The 19,571-nt window shown below is 40.5% G+C and overlaps 1 protein-coding gene across 3 annotated transcripts in view; it reads right to left on the reverse strand.

The window, feature by feature from the left end:
* CAPRIN1 (cell cycle associated protein 1) overlaps positions 1–18,540 on the reverse strand; it is a 33,468-nt gene extending 14,928 nt beyond the window's left edge. Inside the window, exons 1-9 of one of the 3 annotated variants that reach the window (XM_084288314.1) lie at positions 18,309–18,539; positions 17,804–18,006; positions 8,310–8,372; positions 6,909–6,995; positions 4,266–4,504; positions 4,074–4,156; positions 1,997–2,134; positions 727–779; positions 554–640 (exon numbers count right to left, since the gene is read on the reverse strand). In XM_084288314.1, the coding sequence (XP_084144440.1) occupies positions 554–640; positions 727–779; positions 1,997–2,134; positions 4,074–4,156; positions 4,266–4,504; positions 6,909–6,995; positions 8,310–8,372; positions 17,804–18,004 (951 nt within the window). In that variant the 5' untranslated portion in view covers positions 18,005–18,006; positions 18,309–18,539. Of the gene's footprint in view, positions 1–553; positions 641–726; positions 780–1,996; positions 2,135–4,073; positions 4,157–4,265; positions 4,505–6,908; positions 6,996–8,309; positions 8,373–17,803; positions 18,007–18,308 lie in introns of all 3 variants that reach the window. The other 2 variants (XM_084288316.1, XM_084288315.1) reach the window with 2 other exon arrangements.
* Between the last annotated feature and the right edge of the window lie 1,031 nt (positions 18,541–19,571).

Below are 19,571 nucleotides of genomic sequence, written 5' to 3' on the forward strand. Positions count from 1 at the left end.
CACGAGTAACAATCACTCAACTGCAAGGTAGCAACGAGTTAAACAATGTCAAGTACTGTATTTCTTGAAAGCAGAGATGTATATATAGAAGCATATTTTAATGCTGTATTATGTGTATACGCAATCTGGAACAGGTATTAAAATTCAGCTTGCTCTCCATGAAACTGCGCAAGGAAACACACAACTATGCCATGCTGTCAGCAGCTATGCAGGTAAACCTAAGTTCTACATTTGCAACAAAAGTCTCTTAGAAAAAAAAAGTCTTCAAATCTGAAGTCTTCTTAAGTCTAAGACTTAAGTCCCATTTTCCCATACAAGCTACTACTGAATAAAGCAAGATCTCCACAAGCTTAGCCAGGCTGCATAGTTTTTATTTTAAGTACTCCTGAACTAAATATACCATTGAAGAATGAATAGCCATCCCAAGCCTATTTAAATATATATATTTTTTATACATGTTGGGGGAGATAGGGTGAAGTACTAAAACCTGTCATGAATTGTGATTCAGTGGAAACAGGGATTGCAATTTTACCTGCAGTACACAAGATCTTACCTCAACCGTTTCAACTGTCCACTCATCTACCTGTTCCTTCTCACTACTGCTGAACTGAGTCTCTGCCATGAATTGTCTGTTTACATACTAAAATAAAAATAAGAAAGGGTATGAAAGTAAAAGTAAGTGGCATTACAGCTATATAAAATGACAGTCTTTCCAATGAGTAATACCTCAGTCGATTCAACTTCAGTTGGTTCAGTAAATTCCTCTGCTGGATCAGGTTCTGAAAAAAAAAAAGCCACCCACCACTTATGTGACAGAAGCAAAACATTACAGATTAGATTTTCTTTACCAAAAAAAAAAATTTACTTTAAAGAAGTGCTACAAATGACTAGTTCACAGGAATTACAGCTAGGTGTAAGAGTGAAGACACACATTTACACCTGATTCATATTAATACCTAACATTAGAAACCTACTATACAAAAGGGTATGGGATTCTACTGGGTCTAAAATCAGAACCTCAATATCACTGCCTTGTTCAATTAAGTATCTGCTAGGCTCTGAAACAAACCTGATGCTATAAATAAACTTGTGTCTCAAAATGAAGAAAATAAAAAGTATCAGAATATTACCAGAGTTAAGCAATAAAAAAGATCCTCAAAGTTTTGAAAATAAACTAAAAAATGCATTCTTACTACAAAGAATTACATTCAGTTACCCCAAATTTCAAATTTTCTCCAGAACATATTCGAACTTTAAGCATGTAAACATACTCTTGGCTTCAAAAGCTCTTGCGTTCTAAAAAAGGACTAACTGGCGGAAGAACCACCACAAAGCAGAAAAGCCTCTGGCAACCAGAACTTAAATCTTTGATTATTTTAATGCCACAAACAAAATTTTATTTGTAAGTGTTCGTAACATGAATTTCTATAGGAAAAAAAGAATAGGAAAGATGTTGGAAATAATTTTCGTTTGCTTAACACTGCTTCCAAATCATTTCATTCTAGTTGGGGTTCTTCAGCAAATGCTGAAGGATGTGTTCAGAAGCAAGTCCCACCAAGTGACTTTGTTCCTTCACTCACGTGATGCTCCACAGTTAGAATTTTAAGCCTTTCCCTGTGGATGACTAAGGAAATTTTACAATGTGATCATCAGAAAGGACTTTAGTGATCTAAGGTCTTTCAAAAAAAGTAGCTGACATAAGACACTCTTACAGAAATCTTCTGAAACACAGCTCTGCTCTTCCTTCCTCAGTGCTGAAAGCAGGGCCAAATGAATGGCTAACTGTTCCAATATACACTGCCCAGCTGTTTGTGTATCTGATCATCGCATAACTACATTTCTATTCAAGACACTAGTATGCATGAAGAATTTCAAAAAAAATGAAGTGCCTTTTGCACTTAAAATTACATTTTCAATTTAATCATTCTGATGAATCCACAGCAACAAGAAACTACAACAGAAACATGCTAGTCACAATGGATCTTCATACTCCTACCAGCTTCTGCTACAGCGTCTTCTACTGCAGGTGTGGGTGTTGCCTCTTCTTCCTCACATAACCCATTCTGATGGTTATGGGTGCTATCAAAGTAACTAGTTTGAAGAATACGTTCAACAATCTCCTTCAGGGCCTTATCTGGGAAAAGGAAAAAATTTAAAGTTAAAAATGAACAGGCACTCAATTCTAATTCTCGTCCTTTTACTAACCCTTTTCCTTTCTTCCCAAAGATACCATGGACATTTTATTGACCTTTTGCTATGAAGACGCTGCTGTGTCTATCTAGTCCACAGACGCTACTGCTACAGAACTACTGCCTGCATTACTAGATCATATTAAAATGAATAAGTAATCTACCTTAATAAGTATTCTACCTTACTTCAGAAAAATCTGAAGGGCAGGAAGAACCTTAGAAGTATACAATACTCTTCAGAAGATTTGTGAAACGCTTTGAAGTGAGTGTAGGGTTTACATTTTTGATTACACTTGTATTACTTCTGTATCACTGGTCACTTTTGACTTTGAAAAGTTTCAACTTGATTTCTTTGCAATTTCCCAACTAAGAAACCTTACTGTAAGTCAATGTCTTATAGAAACAAGTAACAGTACAAATTAATTATTTGGCACCACCATCACAAAAATTTTTCCCGTGAGGTAAGCAGCTCAGAACAGGCTTTTTAAGAGAAACAAGCACAAACTTACACTCAGTGCTTCATACAAACACCATCTCAATCCAGAACAAATCAGTATAACCACACTGGAAAGTCAGCAATACTGTCTGTTTAGTCCAACAAAAAATAGACTCAAAACAGAAGATTTACAATGCATGTTTCACAAGTGACGTTGGTCACTTTATGAATCAATACATACACACAGGAGAGCACAGAATGTAGTAATATTGCCAATGACAGGACTAAAAGCTCATCCTGAGGTCCAGATGTAATGCCAAGCCCAACTTCATCCAGTAAGAAAATGACAAGGCCTCCAAGGAACATACCTAGTCTCTCTCCCAAAACTACTCCCCATACCTTCTCCTTCCTCTTTTGTCTCTCTCTAAAAACGTATACACTACACATCTACTGGCACTCATAACAATCCAACATCACTTGTTCTGCAAGAACTCTAAGTCAGAAATGGTTATATTAATCAAAAACCCAATAGCCTGGTATGTCTTCACAAAATTTCATTTTAACAATATAAATGGTTTGAGGTTTTGTATTCTGCCACTAACAAGCAGAGTCTTATACTCATTAAAGACACAGTATTTTACAATCTTCTGTGTATCATTCCTCAGTAAAGTGGGCTAGATAACAACTGCAATGCCATTATTTCATTTTCTACAAAGAGAACAAAAACTCTTTCAACAGCTCTGTATTATTGTAACATAATAAGGAATACTGGAAATTTAAAAAGCAAGTAAGAAAAGTTGCTAGCCATTTTACCTACAAAGAAGGATAATCTTCCCTAAAATTTTGCTATTTATTTATTTCCAGCTAAAAACCTCAGAAATTCCCTACAATACAAGAAATAACCGTCTATCAGAGCCATTTTCTTAAGGTCTAACGTTAGAAGCTAAGTATCTGTGGAAATTTGACTGTTTTCTTGCGGAAATGCAATGTGAATGATCATGTCCCAATTTGCAGAGTTAATGAAACTAGGACAGAAATAAAATGCGTCTGTAGGAGGGGACAGCAGAGAGCTGAACAGCACACTAAATAAGGCCAGGACAGTTTATATATTAGGTCGTATTATTGACTAAGCTCCTGGTCCACACACACACGTTTCCAGAAAACAAAGAATTGCTACCAAGCTTCAATGGCAGTAGAATACTGCTAAAACAGCAAGAACAGACTAAACTAAATACTGAATAATGCTGTATCAGTGGACAAAAATACAGATACACTACATCGTAAGTTCACTCTCCAATTATTGTTACAGTACAGACAATGTTTGGGAAAAAGTAGCTACTCTAAAAAGCTGGAAAGATATTTAACTGCTTAAGTTCTTTTATATCAGGCTATTTTAGTTCAAACATAAATTTGGTGCACTGCCCCTTTAATACAGAGAATATACTTACAGGTTGTTCCACAAACAGGTTTCTCCTTCCCTTCCAGTAAGTCCCACAGGTGAACAGATGCTTGCTCATACTGCTCATTCAACCTTGAAAAACAGTAACAGAATTTCTTACTGAGCCTTTATATTATCATAGTATAAATATATCGTCAGCTGACTGACAATTACAAAGGAAAGTACTTTATTTTAAGTTTACCTCACGCTCATGTCTCGTTCAGGGTAAACTAACTTGTAAAATTCATCCAACATTGTCAGTTCCTCCTCTGTCAGCACCGGTACTCCATTTGATCCTTGCTTCAAGTCATTACGCACTTCATCGTCACCCAATTTGTCCAAAATAAACTGCAGTTCTAGTACAGTCTTTAAACGCTTCTGCTCAGCTTCTTCTCGCATCAGTTGCTCCCTACGAGCTGTCTTTTTTATTGTTTTCTGGATCTGTTCAAGAAGAAAAATGAATTCAGCATGTTTCAACTTCAATGTAGTGAATTCAAGGGAAAATGTAGACTTGAAATGTCTTTTATTGATACAAAAAGATGGATGTTGGTATCGAACTGCCACTTATCAATTCAACATTACAGCAGAATAATCTGTGAAGTATAATACCTCTTAAGCAAAATCAAAAGCCCCAAAGTTAAGGCAAACTTTACAAACAATGCCACAAACCTTGGATTGTATTGGGTCTTTATCATACTCTTACTTGAAGCCTGTATTTCTGTGTGACTTATAACTAGTTTAGTCAAGCAACTGCAGTTACAGTGTCTAAAGCTTCAGACATTGTGTTATATGAAACAAGCCCAGCTAATTGTTATTTGCTTCCTTTATGAATTATTCTATAAACACAAAATGATTTTGACACAGATTAAAGTGGCAAGAATGTACAAATGTACCTTTTAAAGGAACATTATGGCTATTTACAGCTTCTGGCTTCCATAACTCAGGGAGGAAATACAAGTAGAAAAGGTACAAGAAAAGGGCAACTCAATTAATGCAATAGAGCAGCTGCTTTATGAGCAGAGACCAAGTTTCAGGCTCTACTGTTTGGAGAAGTATGGGCAATCCAGATTATTTTGTTTTCTTTTATAAAGGTCAAAAAGGCCAGCAGATAACAGGAACAAAGTAGTTATTTACCATATCGCATCATAGTAGGAGGCATTTATTGAAACTACTAGGAGATCAGCTTAAAACAGATAAACAAGAGTACTCTTGTTTTGTACACCCCACGGGAGCGTGTAACTCATGGAGTGTTTTTCCATGAAATGCTGGGGAGAGGCAGTTATCGGCAAATTTAGAAAAAGGATTTGAACAAAACCTTGGACAAGTGGTCCAGAGATACTAAAGGGAACAGGAAGGGATATATTTTCTACTCAGTTTGATGATGATGGATGCTGGAAGGGAACAGATGACAGATAACAGTCAGCCAAGTACTACTTTACATAATACCTTCTGCAACCACTGTCACAGTACTGGTTAAAATGCATTACTGTTCTGAACCCACAGGATATTTCTTCTATTCCTAATTCTAGCATCCAAAACTCAGTTTGGTCTCTGCAAGTACACAATATTTTAACAGTCTTTTCCAAAGAAATGTAATCTGGGATAGTAACTTTTGTATTTTGAAGCATCTAAATTTATTTTTTTAAGCCAAAAACTTAATCTGATATTCAACTGCGTAAGAGCTAACTCCGATCTGAAAAAAAATGCAAGCAAACTTTAAAGCAGATTATCAGTTTGCTACTCCTGGATTCACTCATTTCTTTTAGCAGTCAGCTGACCAAGAAAATATTTCAGGACAGACTTGTCAGAGAAAGAAAGTTCTTCTTTACTAACATTCCATAAACATACATGGAAACCTGACGCAAGAAAAGCAAAGAAATGGCTTGCCTTAGATGCCTACAAATTTACAACCAAATCTAACGCAGAAAGCAGCCTATAATGCAAGGATGCTAATGCCCTTAAAATTATCATATAGCTTGGTTCATGAATTAAATATACTTGTTAGACCAGTGTTGCTGCTCTTTCTGTAACTCATCAACTCTAACTACTTTTAGAATCTTCCAAGCTTGTAGGATGGATTAAGCTTTCAGCTTGCTCAGAATTAATTCTTCCTTGCAACAATATTGCAAAGGTCTAAAGTTTTTGTTTGAAGCATGTCACAAGGAAAATAACACAGCTGTTCATGTAACTGAATTGTCTATTGGATTTTATAACCTAATCACACCATCACTTGATGAAACACCAGCTGCAGTCTACCTGTTTTACTAGTATTCAATTAACTTATCTTTTATGAAAATAATTTTAGTCTTAAACTATAGCATAGGCTAAGTTTCAAGATTATATTTCCCATTAATAAGACTGCATGAATCTTGAAAAAAAAGAACTGCAATGCAACTGCATTGCCTTTCATTTGATAAGACTTGATATCATATATAGTAATATAAAAAAGCAGAACACTCAGCCACTTGCCAAAGAAAAAAGCAGACTTCTGAAGTCACTCTTTTAAAAGAAACTGTTACTACTGGCAGTAAGCAGTCTACAATGTTGTACCGCAGGCCTCTTCTGTGATCACATTGTTTTCAACAGTTAGCTTTTATCAGAAAATTACCATGTTATTTTTGTTGTCGTATCTTAATGCAGTCCTTCAGAGGAAATATTTTAGGAATAGTCTTCAGGAAACCCGATACAAGCTAGTACACAGTAAGAGAAAACAGCCAAACATACAGATACCGAGCATTTCGTCTTCCGTTAACAGAGGTTTTTAATGCATCTAGTATTAGCAAAAGACAATTTAAAGCACATTTCACACTGCATCTTATAGCCCACATCGGACGACTTTACTTACGTCTTGGCTCAGAGCCATAAAACTCCTCTGCAGTTCTTTAGCAAATTCCAGATTATTTGTCACTTCCTGGTATTTTGACACTGCATCCTTGAAGAAAAAAAAAAAAAGTAACCCATCAGAAATAGAACAAACTATACACTTCCAACAAACTATTTCCTGCTTTTTAATTTCTAAGTGAGACAGCTTTAAAAAGGTAACTATCTCTGAATGGAACTGCATCAAACTTAAGTATTGACTTTCACCATCCAAAATATGGAAGAGACTTCTGTACATCTTCAGCACTTGTTAGGTAAGTAAACTGAAATGTATGCATCTTATATGCTCACAAGCATGACATATATAATTTAAGATTTGACTTTATGCAGTTTCTGAGAAAAACTAACAGACAGGCCTGTTATGGGAGAAGATCATGATGGGAGAAGAGCAATTTCAGTTATCTCTCCTGCTCATCAAACAGAAAACTTTTCATGGTTTATAACTTCATTAACACCATTAAAAAATAAAAATAAATAAATTGGTGATATTTCAGTTGTCAGTTGGCACAGACAAAAAATCATTCGTGAAGCCCAGACAGATAAAAAGATCACATGGACCAAGGGAAGCAGCTAATTCTTGCAGTGTGAGCAGCTGCAATTGCTGAAAAGTACATTTTTTTTCTTAGTCCTTTTCAGCGCTGAAAATCATCAACAAAATATTGTTGATTACCAAGCATCTGGTAATCTCTTTAGTATCAACATGCATGTTTGCATAATACAACCAAATTTAATTTGATACTTGCTTCATATTTATTACAACTGGAAAATAGCTGCTGAGTTGAGCTCTGCAATAACCTACTTTAAGAAACAGCCTCAACAAGGAGAAAAAACACATATGTACAATAAGCCCAGCTTACCTAGTGTTATATCTGCTGCACTGATAACTGTGATACACACTGACATAGCTTATTTATGAGAGCTCTACAGAACTCAGTCCATGCTACCCTTGTAACTAGACTGCATGATACTTGTCAGTTACCACCAAGTGACTAAGCTCCTGAAGTTCTCCCTAGGAACATTTTCTGGGAAGAAAAGAATGATGTCCAGAGAACCTCAAAGGTATCATTTAGCTCTTTCAACAGTACTAGGTTATAACATAGGCCAATTTTCACCACAGTTTACTTACAACCTAACCTCAACAAGCATAACAAAGCATTACAACACATTCCTCTACTGATTCTTTCAGTTTCGTATTAACAGAAAAACTGAGGTGTTGTAAGCACTAAGAAACTGAATCCAAGTTAGAACTCATAAAAATCCAGATTTTAACAAGGGAAACAAAGTGAAATTCATTCATCCTTTCCCTCCCCACCACCATCGCTAAACACTTTACAAGAGATCTGGTTAGTATATTTTTTTCTTTTACCAGTTGATCTTGATTTAGACGTTCTCCCTTGTTCATTCGTTCCTGGTAATCATCAAGTTTACTCTGAAAAGGAAGAAGAATGATATTACAAAGAGGCAAAATCAGGTTACTGCTTTTTCTACTTCTGTTAAGAAATTACAGTAAACACTGACTGTAACTTATTACACAAAACATGCAACTGTCATGTACAAATCGTACCTGAGAAAACTTGCCTACTCGGTTAAAAATGTAAATACTTTCCCAAGAGACAAATATTTTAATCTTGTTTGCTTGGACTATCGCTATACATCTTCCTGAACAGTCTTAATTTCTAAGGAAAGACATTTCTCCTTACAGAGAGAATGCTCTCAATGTACATTTCTTTTAGTCCTAATGATAGAGAGCTGAACAGAGTTCTAAGCCTGAGCTTATCATCACTCTATCACTACAATACCAAAAACATGACTGCAAAAAAAAGTAAAAATAAAAAGCCACTGCTAATAAAATTCAGAGCTCTAATTCTTTGTGCTGGCATCAGTTAAGATAGTCTCAAAGAATTTAAAATAGTTTCCAATCCTTTGTGCAAGAATGCCCACCAACACAACTCATATTAATAGCTCTGGAATATTTTAGCTTAAAAACATCAAGACTTTCTTTTTCAGGAGAAAAAGACTTTCTTTTTCAGGAGAAAAAAAAAAAAAAGAAAGGGAATCATTAGGTTAATTTTCAACAGGAACAATTCTCTGATCTGCTTAAATACAAAACCATGCAAAACACTGACAAGTTTACCAAAAGCAGGTAAAACTTATGGATGCCCTAAGTGACAAAGGATCTACAGTGGTAGGTTTTAAGGGTCTTAGAATGGAAGCAAAGTCTTTAAGGATAACATTTCCCACTAATCTCTAAGTTTTCACTATTTCTACATCAAAACTGGTTTTAATTTTATGAAGCTTGCCCTGATCTTATTGAAAACATTACCATGAGTCCTTAATAATTATCTTTCCAATCTAGTATAATAACAATGTAACAAACAGAAACACTTCCTTCTGAATGTAAAAGAATTAAAACCCTAGTGCAACCACTGTTTTCGAGTTTATACTTGTCACCGAATGACAGATTTTATTTTTTTTTGGTGGTGGTAGCGGCTTAGTTTTGGCTGGTTAGTTAGTTGATTGTTTTCCTTTTTTTTTCTTCTAACTTCTTTTGCTTCATGACATTTCAGTTAAAATATTTCATTGATATTTTTCTAGCTAATTCACCTTCTGTGCTCACGATAAACCTTTGGGAATGGCTTAAGTCTGTGAAACAGTTTAACAACAAAGCTCATCTTACTCGATGCCCAGCATCACTTAGTCAAACACAGAACCACAGACCCAACTTGGTCCTCTGATCATTACCCACAGACAAAGCAATTTATTTCTTTGAAAATCTTACACATTTAACATTTTTACTACTTTGTCTTTCACTGCATTAGAGTTAATAAAGGCCTAAGTAAAATCAAAGAACAACTTCCTGAACTCCAGAAATACATTACTTGGAAGTTCATTCTGGAGACAGACACTAGCACTGCAACAGTTGTGAAATGCAGCAGCCACGGTTGGAAATACATTAAAAATTACTCTAAAAAGCATTCGGCATATTGGAAATCTACCACAGCACGAAATAAGGGCATTTGACTCTTCCACATACTGCCTTCTTTTAAAATAGATTATGATGTTGTTGCATACCAAAAGTAGTAGTTTTCATGATTTCAGAGATCCTAGCTGAGCTGTGAAGAGTCGAAAAGGCAGGATAAAGAGCTCACACAAGCCAATGCCCCAGTGCAATGCCAGCCAGGTTAACTGAAGCTCTCTGCTTAAGGTGGCTTAAGCCCTACGCTAAACTGGCATCACAAACATATTTCAGTAAGTTTTTATTTGCTTAAGCCACTTACCCCCATGCTGCAGTTTTACCATTCCCTCAGTCACACTGATGCAATTGTTTGTGAGGCTGCACAGTAAATTTGACTGCTAATATCAGCCTGTTCAAAAAGTGTCTACTAAAAAGCCTTAAAAAACACAATTTCAGTGATCTAATTTCCAACACAAGCCCATAAAATATCGAAACAGTAAAACCAATAGGATGGAACACCAAAATATAGAAGAACACTACTTAGATCAGCATTGTTGAAGAAAATATATTGCAAAATAATGCTGCATAACACTCACATAATCTATTTTGCTGGCTAGGGACACAGGGGAGGGATGAGATGAAAATACCCCTGACTACTACAATTGTTTCAGCATAGTTTTTCCACACAGCCTTACTTCAGCATGGCTTGTATCTTCAGATTAAGCACATTGCAATAACCTATTCAAATAGGATACAAGCTTTTCTTAAATAGTTGAATATCTTAAAGTCTAACGTACATTCTTTATTCATTTGTTTTTCATTCTGCGGTTCTATCAGCTAAAAGGCAAAGGATAACATGCCTATTTCTAGCCTTTAGGAACTGCAGAGCAGCTAATTCTCTTCACCTTTTCTTCCCTGAGAATGTCCCTATCAGAAAAGGAAAAGCAAAAGAAGGAAATCCCTTTCAGCTGCAATGCAGAGGACAAAGTCAATGTGCAGTTCATTACACGTTATCAGAAAGATCTCAAGTGCCAAGGTAAGCATTTTTCTATCATCCCAAAGACGCAGTAAGATCAAAATGTTGCACTATACAGAACCATTAAGGAAGCACAAAGCTTTCTTTTTAATCTGCACTGTCAACTAACACCAATGTAACAGCAGCGTTAGTGCTGTGAGATAACTGCAGTAAAATTCCCACTTAGCAACCTACTGCAGCGTTTGCAAGATTTTCTTAATTTTACCCCTTCCACAACTTCACCCTTACTCATGATGAAGCATAAAAGCTAAACCAGCACAAAAAAAAAAATCAGGTGGCAAAGTGAATTTATAAATTGTCTATTAAACAGCTCACAAGTCATCAGACCCCAGTTCTGCAGACAAAACCAACATGCTACAGCTCTTTTTCCACTGAGATTCTTGAACTCTTTTGGAGGTCCCCAGGAGAAAAGCACTACATACAGGCTACATGCTTTGGCTGGGGGAAGGCAGGGAGATGGTGGTGTTAGCTGTTTAACTATAAACCCTGTATCTTATTTTAATAGGAATCCAACATTGAGTTACTTCTCTATGGTAACAGTTACCTTCCCCTCAGATTCAGGTTCTCATTACCTGAACTGCCTCCAAAATGTCAGCCTGAAGTGAAAGAAGTGCAGTTACATGACACTAGTTTCAAAATGCCTGACCACTCAGCTGTGCTGTTACAGTCATTTTCAGTGCTATGCTATAAACCGGATCACTGGAATGATCTGATTAAAAATAACCCTTAAAAAAAAGGGGAGGGGGGGTGCAGGGAGCAGGAGGAGGCACTATATTTAACCAGATAATTTCAATGATATGGTTTATACCAGTTCCATCAGCACAACTGTACGTGACAAGCTGCAGTGTGGAAGGGAAGAGGGTAAACGCTTCAACCCACTGAGGCAAGCACTGCAATGCACACTTCCCTACAAGCCAAGAAAAGATGGGGTGGTATGACTACTTCAAGTCTGTTTTCAAAGACATCTCAAAAATTGCATGTATTTTTTTTTTTAAATCATCATCAAGCAATTAAGAAAATTCAAAACTTCACACAGCTCTTAGACCTCTCCCACTCGACCAAAAAAAGCCAAGCTATGAAATTCAGTTTTGTTAACCTTTTACATTTGCACATTATACTTTATTTTCCCCCACCATCATTCTCTAGTCACATAACAGCTTAGCTTCCAAGCAAAGCCTGTTCAGAAATGATCAAAAAAATCAGTCTTCCTACCTCCTCAGAAAAATAGAGAGAAAAAAAAAAGGAAAAATTTGAAATAATTGAATGGTATAATGAATGAAAAACAGAAGTTCAAAATCTCTCAAAAAACATCCCACAATTCTCACATTCACTTTATTACATATTTTATATATAATATATATACTTTAAATTATATATACACACCTAACAGAAGTCCCAAGAAGCTGTCTCAGTCTTGATTTATAACCAAAGAGAGGTAATGAAGTACTCCAGTATTCCAAAACAGGCATGCTTAGAGCTCTTCATTTTAAAACAAATAATTTTTGAAGCAACAGTTTTAAGCATTTTTATGATTCTTTTTGCCCAAAACTAAGTCTGACAGTTTAGAAAAAAGCATCTCCATGACACATTAGACAAGCTTGAAGTGAACGATACGTGCCCATTCCAGGACAGGAGCCTCATGATCAGCTTACTCCAGCCGAGACTGATCACAAAAGGGGTGTTCTCCTCCTCTGGGTGCCGAACTGTTAGCCCTGCCTACACACCAACATGGCCAGACTGACAGCTGGGTCAGGAACCTGATCCAGCCAAACATGTATAGTGATAAGAGATGTAAGAACAGCGAGGAGCGGGACCCACTCCATCCCAAAGCAATGCAGAACTGTGCATTCTTTGAAAACTTTCAAATGCAAATGAGTTGACAAAGAGAAAACCTGCTTCTTAGTTACCTGGAATAAGTTAAGTCACAAATCAGTGAAACTCCTAAAAGCTCTGTCAACTGCATATGGATGTATATTCTCCTTCCAAATTACCCATTTCTTATGTAAACACTATGAATTAATAAATAAGCTGTCTATATTGCAGGAGATCTAGATTTTGTTCCACACGAGCTGCTTTTACAACAGCAAGGAAACTCCACGACACAGGCTTTTATTTGTGAATAAAGCTATAAAAGTTCCTACTTTTGTCTCATCTTCTACATTATCAATACACTCTATTTACATATTTGCTTTACAGTACTTTATTTCTTTACCCCTACTGCAGTGTAGAAACAACACCACCGGTACAACCTTCTCCCGGTACATTCTGTTTATCTTTTCCTTCTGAAAGAACAGGAAAAGCAAAGCATCAAGTCAGCAGCAGCAGGACTTGAACAACTGGAAGACCTTAGACAGCTTCTAAGGGTCAACATAAACCTAGTTAACAGAACTTGCTAACAGAAATAATCCCTATGCTATATGAAATGGTTCAAAAAAAAAATATGGAGTAAGTTGAAACCAAAATCTACCAAACACCAAATAATTTCACTGACAAATCTGCTCGGTTTTTAAGAGATGAAGCTTGGTTATCCAAAACTGGTATGAAAAGAGGTTTCAGAGAAAGTTTCAGACTTTCAATACAGCTTCAAAGAGTTTTACGGTTCCTTGCTTTCAAAATTGTTTCCTCTCTGAAGAGAGATTTGAATTAGCCTGGTACTTCCACCCAGCATAGACTGTAACCAGACCCTTCTGAAGCAGTACTTGTTCTAAAGGAAATTCTAGATCAGCATTCCAGAAGAACCAACTTACATGTGTGGGGGTAGAAGGGGGGAGAAGAGGAGGTGATAAAAGAATTCGTTCTTTAAAGAACAGCGTGTAACAGTGATAGACCACAGTAACTGCTGGGAACAGCAATACACCTTGCATCCCTCAAGCGTTATTAAGATTGCAGAGAGAAGACTGTGGTGCCATGCCAGTAACAGGGAGGTGACTGCTTCCATCCTAACAGGACAGGACCTACACACACTGCAAATGTAGGCTACCCCTAGGGCTGATCTGATGCCATAAAACCCAACGGCTCACTCAGAGGACAAACTACTGACAGAACCAAGTTTCCAAGGAGAGGTTCTGGAGAGACACTCACAAGCCCTGAACATGCGAGAGGCCCACGGAATGGTGCAAAAGCACTTGGGAGTGCTGACAAGTAACTTGGAACACAGCACCTTCCTGCTATCACTAGCTGCACCTACAGGAATAGAAAACTGATCTCAGCTTTCGCTACAGGTTGCTAGCTGTTAATCCAACACTTCATTGAATGGGGAGACAGCTGCCTCTTAAGTCAGATCAACCTGAAATACCCAACTACTGCTCCAAAGCAAGTTCATGTGTAATAACATCAGAGGCAATTTTAAGTGCTAGTTTTTTAACCCAGTCTCAATTTTACTTATTCAGGAATTCAGAGACAAGCTGATAAAGCAACTGCATCTTAAGTTACCATCTACAGCTAAAGTGCCCCATCTTCACAACTGTAACCTGAATACACCAAGCCCAACTCATGTTAGGTAGCTCAAGCTAACATACTTCATATGTGCAGTCGCTCAAGAATAACCTTTGTGATCACTGGCCCATACCTTAAAACATGTTAGCAAATGAGGCATTTTGTCCATCTTACAGAACATTTGGTTTTAAAAACTGTTCTCATATCTCATGCTATATTATTTGAGCTGAAATCAAACAGCTCTTTGTTTTTTCATTCCCCATTGTACAAAGACATGAGAGTTTGATCTACATTCAGTCAGCTTCATTTGGAAAGGATCTACTCATCTAAGAACAGAGGAAAAAAACAAGAGTACCACTCCTATCAGTTCCAAATATAAAGAGAGCACAGACATTTTCAGGCCATGTTCCTATATACGTTTAGGAACAGTAATTCAACTTATCCTAATCCTTTTTAATACAAACCAGACTAATTATTTAAAATAATAAGGTCTCTTTTACAAAAAGAAAAAAGCATAACTAAGAATTTAGTATTTTTAATTTATGAATACTCAAAAACAGCACAGAACTCAGGAGTATTATGATTTTGAATTCTGTATTTTTCTCTTCACATCATTTTATCCTCAGAGCTTAAAAGGGAACATTACAACAATTTACTTCCATCTTTCTATTTTTTCATAAAGAATGACCTTTATTTAACCAAAAGCTGCACATATCATTTACGAGCTAAGATGGTACTTTTTACATAGTATTTTTTGTGCACTAGAAGCACGTTGTAGTGTCAAATATATTTTTATATTTGTTCTCAAAAATAAAGCCCTCAAAATCATCTCTACAGGCCTTTGTTATCAGCTGCTCACAAAGAACTAAACGTTCAGCTAAGCAGGAGCTTTCTGCAAGCTAGTCTTTCATGAAGAAAGATTTCTTCCTGATTTTTTTTTTTTATCTCCCCCAAAAAAGACATTCTCATCAAAAGATTGAAAATAAAGGAGAACGAATTTGTGTACTTGCGTAAATTTATCAAGCAACAATAAAATTAATGAAGTCCATGTGTACAGCAAGTTTTATTTTAAGCGTTTGATGTTCTCTTTAATAAGGAATGATGATTTAGTAAAGAACTGTTGTTTCCCCCACTAAAGGGCAAGCTCAAGTCCACAAATTACTAAATTCATCTTGATGTATTTAAGCAAAATTATCCCATGATTATGACAGAGTTTACATTAGAATCTTACTCCAGTAAGTTTCAGAATGCTTTCAGCCAAAATGACTTACAGAAATCTTTGAATTTTCATTCATCTCTCTAAGAGAATATCTACCACTTTTTTTTTTTTACTTTTTTTTTTAAAGAAAGACCTAGCTTTTTGTTTGTCTGTTTTTAGTGTCACACTGTTTAACACCAAATCTCCCTACAGAGAGGCTCTAAGTAATTTTAATAGAAGATCTTCCTTCAAGCCATTTCCAGAAAAAAAGGCATTTTCCCTGCATATACATGCAATGACACCATAGTTACAAAAACATAGTGACAGCAGCCACAGATACACAAAAAATAACAAAAAACTAGGGCTTTAATGAGACCAGTAATTTTCACTGCATTCTCTCTGGAGTAATGGCCTTCCACACATCCTTCTAACTTAAGGTACTATAGAAGCCATCCAAAAGGTCCATTCAAATAAAAGGGAATGGCTACACCAAATATAAATTAGGTATAAATTATTTATTTTAAAAGGTGAATAAAAACACTACTAGAAAGGAAAGCTGACTTGCACACCAATAAGGTGTGCAAGATAAGAGGGCTTATCCTCTTTATTTCTTCCAAGCCACAAAATAGATCAGAAGACCTTTATTTTAAAAATACAGATTTTCAACATCACAGAAGACTATTTCCTGAGTTTTTTTTTTGTTGTTGTTTTTTAGATGTGGAAGTCGATTGTTCTAAACCATTTGGGACTGAAGGATTTGCATTCTTTTTCAAGTTGAGGACCAGAATTATTCTGTGTGCACACATTTGCATGCACTAAGAAAAATATTTTGTCCTCTATATACACAACAGTGTTCAGACAAGGCTCAAGAAGAGATCTTCCAATTCTAAAGCTTATCTAAAAGCTCCTGGCTTGTTTCTTTTTGTTGCTTTGTTTGCTGAAGAAAAGGGAAATCCAACTTTTTTTTTTTTTTTTTTTTTAAGTGAGAAACCACACACCATGCAGATTTACAGCTACATAGTAAAGCATGGATTTCTTCATTTTTGACTCACCTGTACAGACTAATGGTTTTGCTTTCTATAAATACAGAATACTAGTCTAGACTACTAGAACCTGAAGGGCTAGGTAAAAAAAATTAATAGAGTAACTGCTCCTATTCACTGTTAATAGAAGAAAGAGATATAGGGCCTCAGCGCAGGCCTAAAATTTTATTTTAGTGCTCCCAATTTTTAGTTTAGTAACAGAGTGCTTTTAAGCAAGTCCGTAGGCTATGCGTCTGGTAGTATTTTACTGCCGGACACCTCATACTCTGTAGGTTGGAAACCCCTCCGAGGCTCGTTTCACCTGACAACACGGAGCGGGTGCCATATAAATCGCGAGCAGCTCCAGCACCCTCTATTCTCTTCTCCTCTGCCACAACCTCGAGCCCTCCGAGGCCGGCCGCTTTAGCAGCGGCTCTTTCTATAAATAACCGCTCGGAGGCCGCTTCCAGCTGACCTCAGCCTCCCGCAGGGGCGAGCTGAGAGCCGCGGGCGGCCCCCGGCTTTGTGCAGGCAGCTGGCACAATGCGGCTCCGCCGGGGAGGCTGAGGCTGGGGCCGCCGCCGCCATGTTAGCTGCCGCTTCCATGTGCGCGGCCCCGGGGCCGGCAGCGCCGCCCGCTCGCCCCGAGCCCGGGAGGGGACGAGGATGGGGATGGGGAAGGGGGAGCGGCGCCGGGGGAAGGCGGCAGCGAGAGCAGGGCCTGGGGAAGGAGGTGGGGGGGGGGGGGGGAGCCGCCGGGCAAGGCCCCGCCGCGGCGAACAAAAGGCGGAAGGGGGGGGAGGGACCGCGCCGCACGGGGGTCTCGCCGGCAGCCTGCGGGCCCCCCCCCGCCGCCCCCCATCGCCCCCCGGCCGCTGCGGTGAAAGGAGGAGGGGGAGCGGCCGGGGGGTTAACCGGGGGGCGGCAGGGCCCAGGCGGGGGGAGCCCCAGGAAAAGGGGCCCGGGGACCCCCGAAAGAGGAAGGGGGAAGGCCGAGAGAGAGCAGCTCGCCCTTCTGGAACCTTCCAGCGGGCGGCCCCTGGGGGCGAGGCCGGGAACAACCCGGAGCCGGCAGCGTGAGGGCACGACTGGGGAAGGGGCCCCGCGTGCCCTCGGCCTGGGGGGGGGGAGGGGGGAGAACCCCGGGGGCCAAACCCCGCCGTGAGGGCCGGGACGGGGGCGGTGAGCGCGGGGGGGGCCGCCGTGCGGGCACCTTTTTCTTCTCCAGGTTGCGCAGCTTCTTGTCGATCACGCCCAGGATCTGCTTCATGGCCTCGGTCTGCACCGAGGTGATGCTGCCGCCCGACGCCTGAGGGGCCGCTGCCGCCGCCGCCGCCGCCGGGGCGGGCTCGGTGGCCGTGCCGGCCTTGCCGCTGCTGCTGCTCGCCGCGGTGCTGTTGGTAGCCGAGGGCATCTCTGTGCGGGAGGGAACGAGGCAGAGAAGCGGGCGCGCGTTACGGGCGAACGGGCCGCCGGAGGGGACACGCGGGAGGGCGGGCGCGCTCTCGCCGCCGCCGCCGCTTCCCCACGCCCAGTGCGCGCGCACGAGCCCAGAGCCGGAGCCGCACCTGCCGCGCGCGCGCTCCCCCCCCCCCCTCCCGCCGCTGAACGGCCTCGGGCGCGCGCGGGCGCGGTCACGTGACGGGCGGCCTCTCGCCCAGCCAACGGTCACCGCCCGGCCTCGCCTCACCTCCCCCCAACCCCCCCAGTCCCCTCACCGTGTGCGTGACCGGCCCGCGCCAGGGGTGTGGGTGCGCCGCGCTGTCTGTCAGGGGATGGCCGCCTCAGCCGACTCCGGCCCCGCCGCCCGCGCTGCTCCTGCCGCCGCCGCCGCCGGGGGAAGAGAGGCAGAGACAGAGAGAGAGAGAGAGAGAGAGAGGGGCGGGAGCGCGCACGCGAGCGCGTCAGGCAGGCGGCCCCGGGAGCGAGCGGCGCCGGGTCCTCGGCGCCCGCGGCTGCCCGCCCAGAACGCCTGAGCCCGCCGGCGCCGCGCCGCCTGCCCTGCGGCTCGCCTGGCGCGGGGCTTGCAGGCGCGCGGTGGGGCGCCCGAGCGCCGGACACAATAGCGGGGCGGGGCGCGGCGAGGACCCCGGGCGCCATCACCCCCCACACACACACAGCTCCCGCCCTTAGGGCACGGCCCCGGCCGCCGGAGTTAACCGGGCGTTAACGGCCGCGGGTCGGTCGTTGGGCCGGGATTAGTGCTACACGGCGCTGCGTTCCCCAAGCACAGCCCCTGAACACAACAAACTGAAATATCCCTACATGTTACACTGCCCTGACCAAAAGCTGTGTGAACCTTGACCTGTTGGCCAGCAGCCGATAATCGCCTCAGCGGCTGGGGAAGCCACGCTGAAGTGGTTTTTCCTCTTTTCCTTCTATTTTCCTTTTTTTTTTTTGAGAAGTGAAAGAAAACTTGGAAAGATAGCTCAGCCTCCTTACTGAGGCAATTGGAAAATGAAACATCGCTGCCTGCAGCAGGCCAGGGGCTAACCAACGTTGAGCCAAGTTTAGTACACGTCCCGTTGTCACCTTGGAACTAATGGGCACACGGTGTGAGGAACTTACAGCCCTAAAATACTCTCCCCCAAAACAATTAATGAAGTTTTCACTCATAACTCCAGTTTAGGACCTCATTTCTACTTTAAGCCTACGCTGGTTGATCCATTTAATCCTGGATCCACAGCTGAGGACATCAACACAAACGTGAGCTGTTCCTGGAACAGCTCGGCCAGCCCCGCCACTAGAAGGGCAATATCTCACCCTTCCTGCCCTCACCCGATCCCTGGGCACAACCACAGAGGCCTTGCCCCTGTTCCATCCTGATTTCTGCTTCCTGAGTTCATTCAAGCTGGTAATCTAGCAGGAAACTTTTATTTGACCTCATGCTTTAGTAGCTAATGCTTGAATGGACAGATTTTTCTTCGTGGCACCTGTAAATATTGCTTTGTACGCTTTTCATGTATGCTTGCATAGCAGCT

Source organism: Netta rufina, assembly GCF_964035555.1.
Source record: "Netta rufina genome assembly, chromosome: 5".
In the NCBI taxonomy this organism is placed as follows: domain Eukaryota; kingdom Metazoa; phylum Chordata; class Aves; order Anseriformes; family Anatidae; genus Netta; species Netta rufina.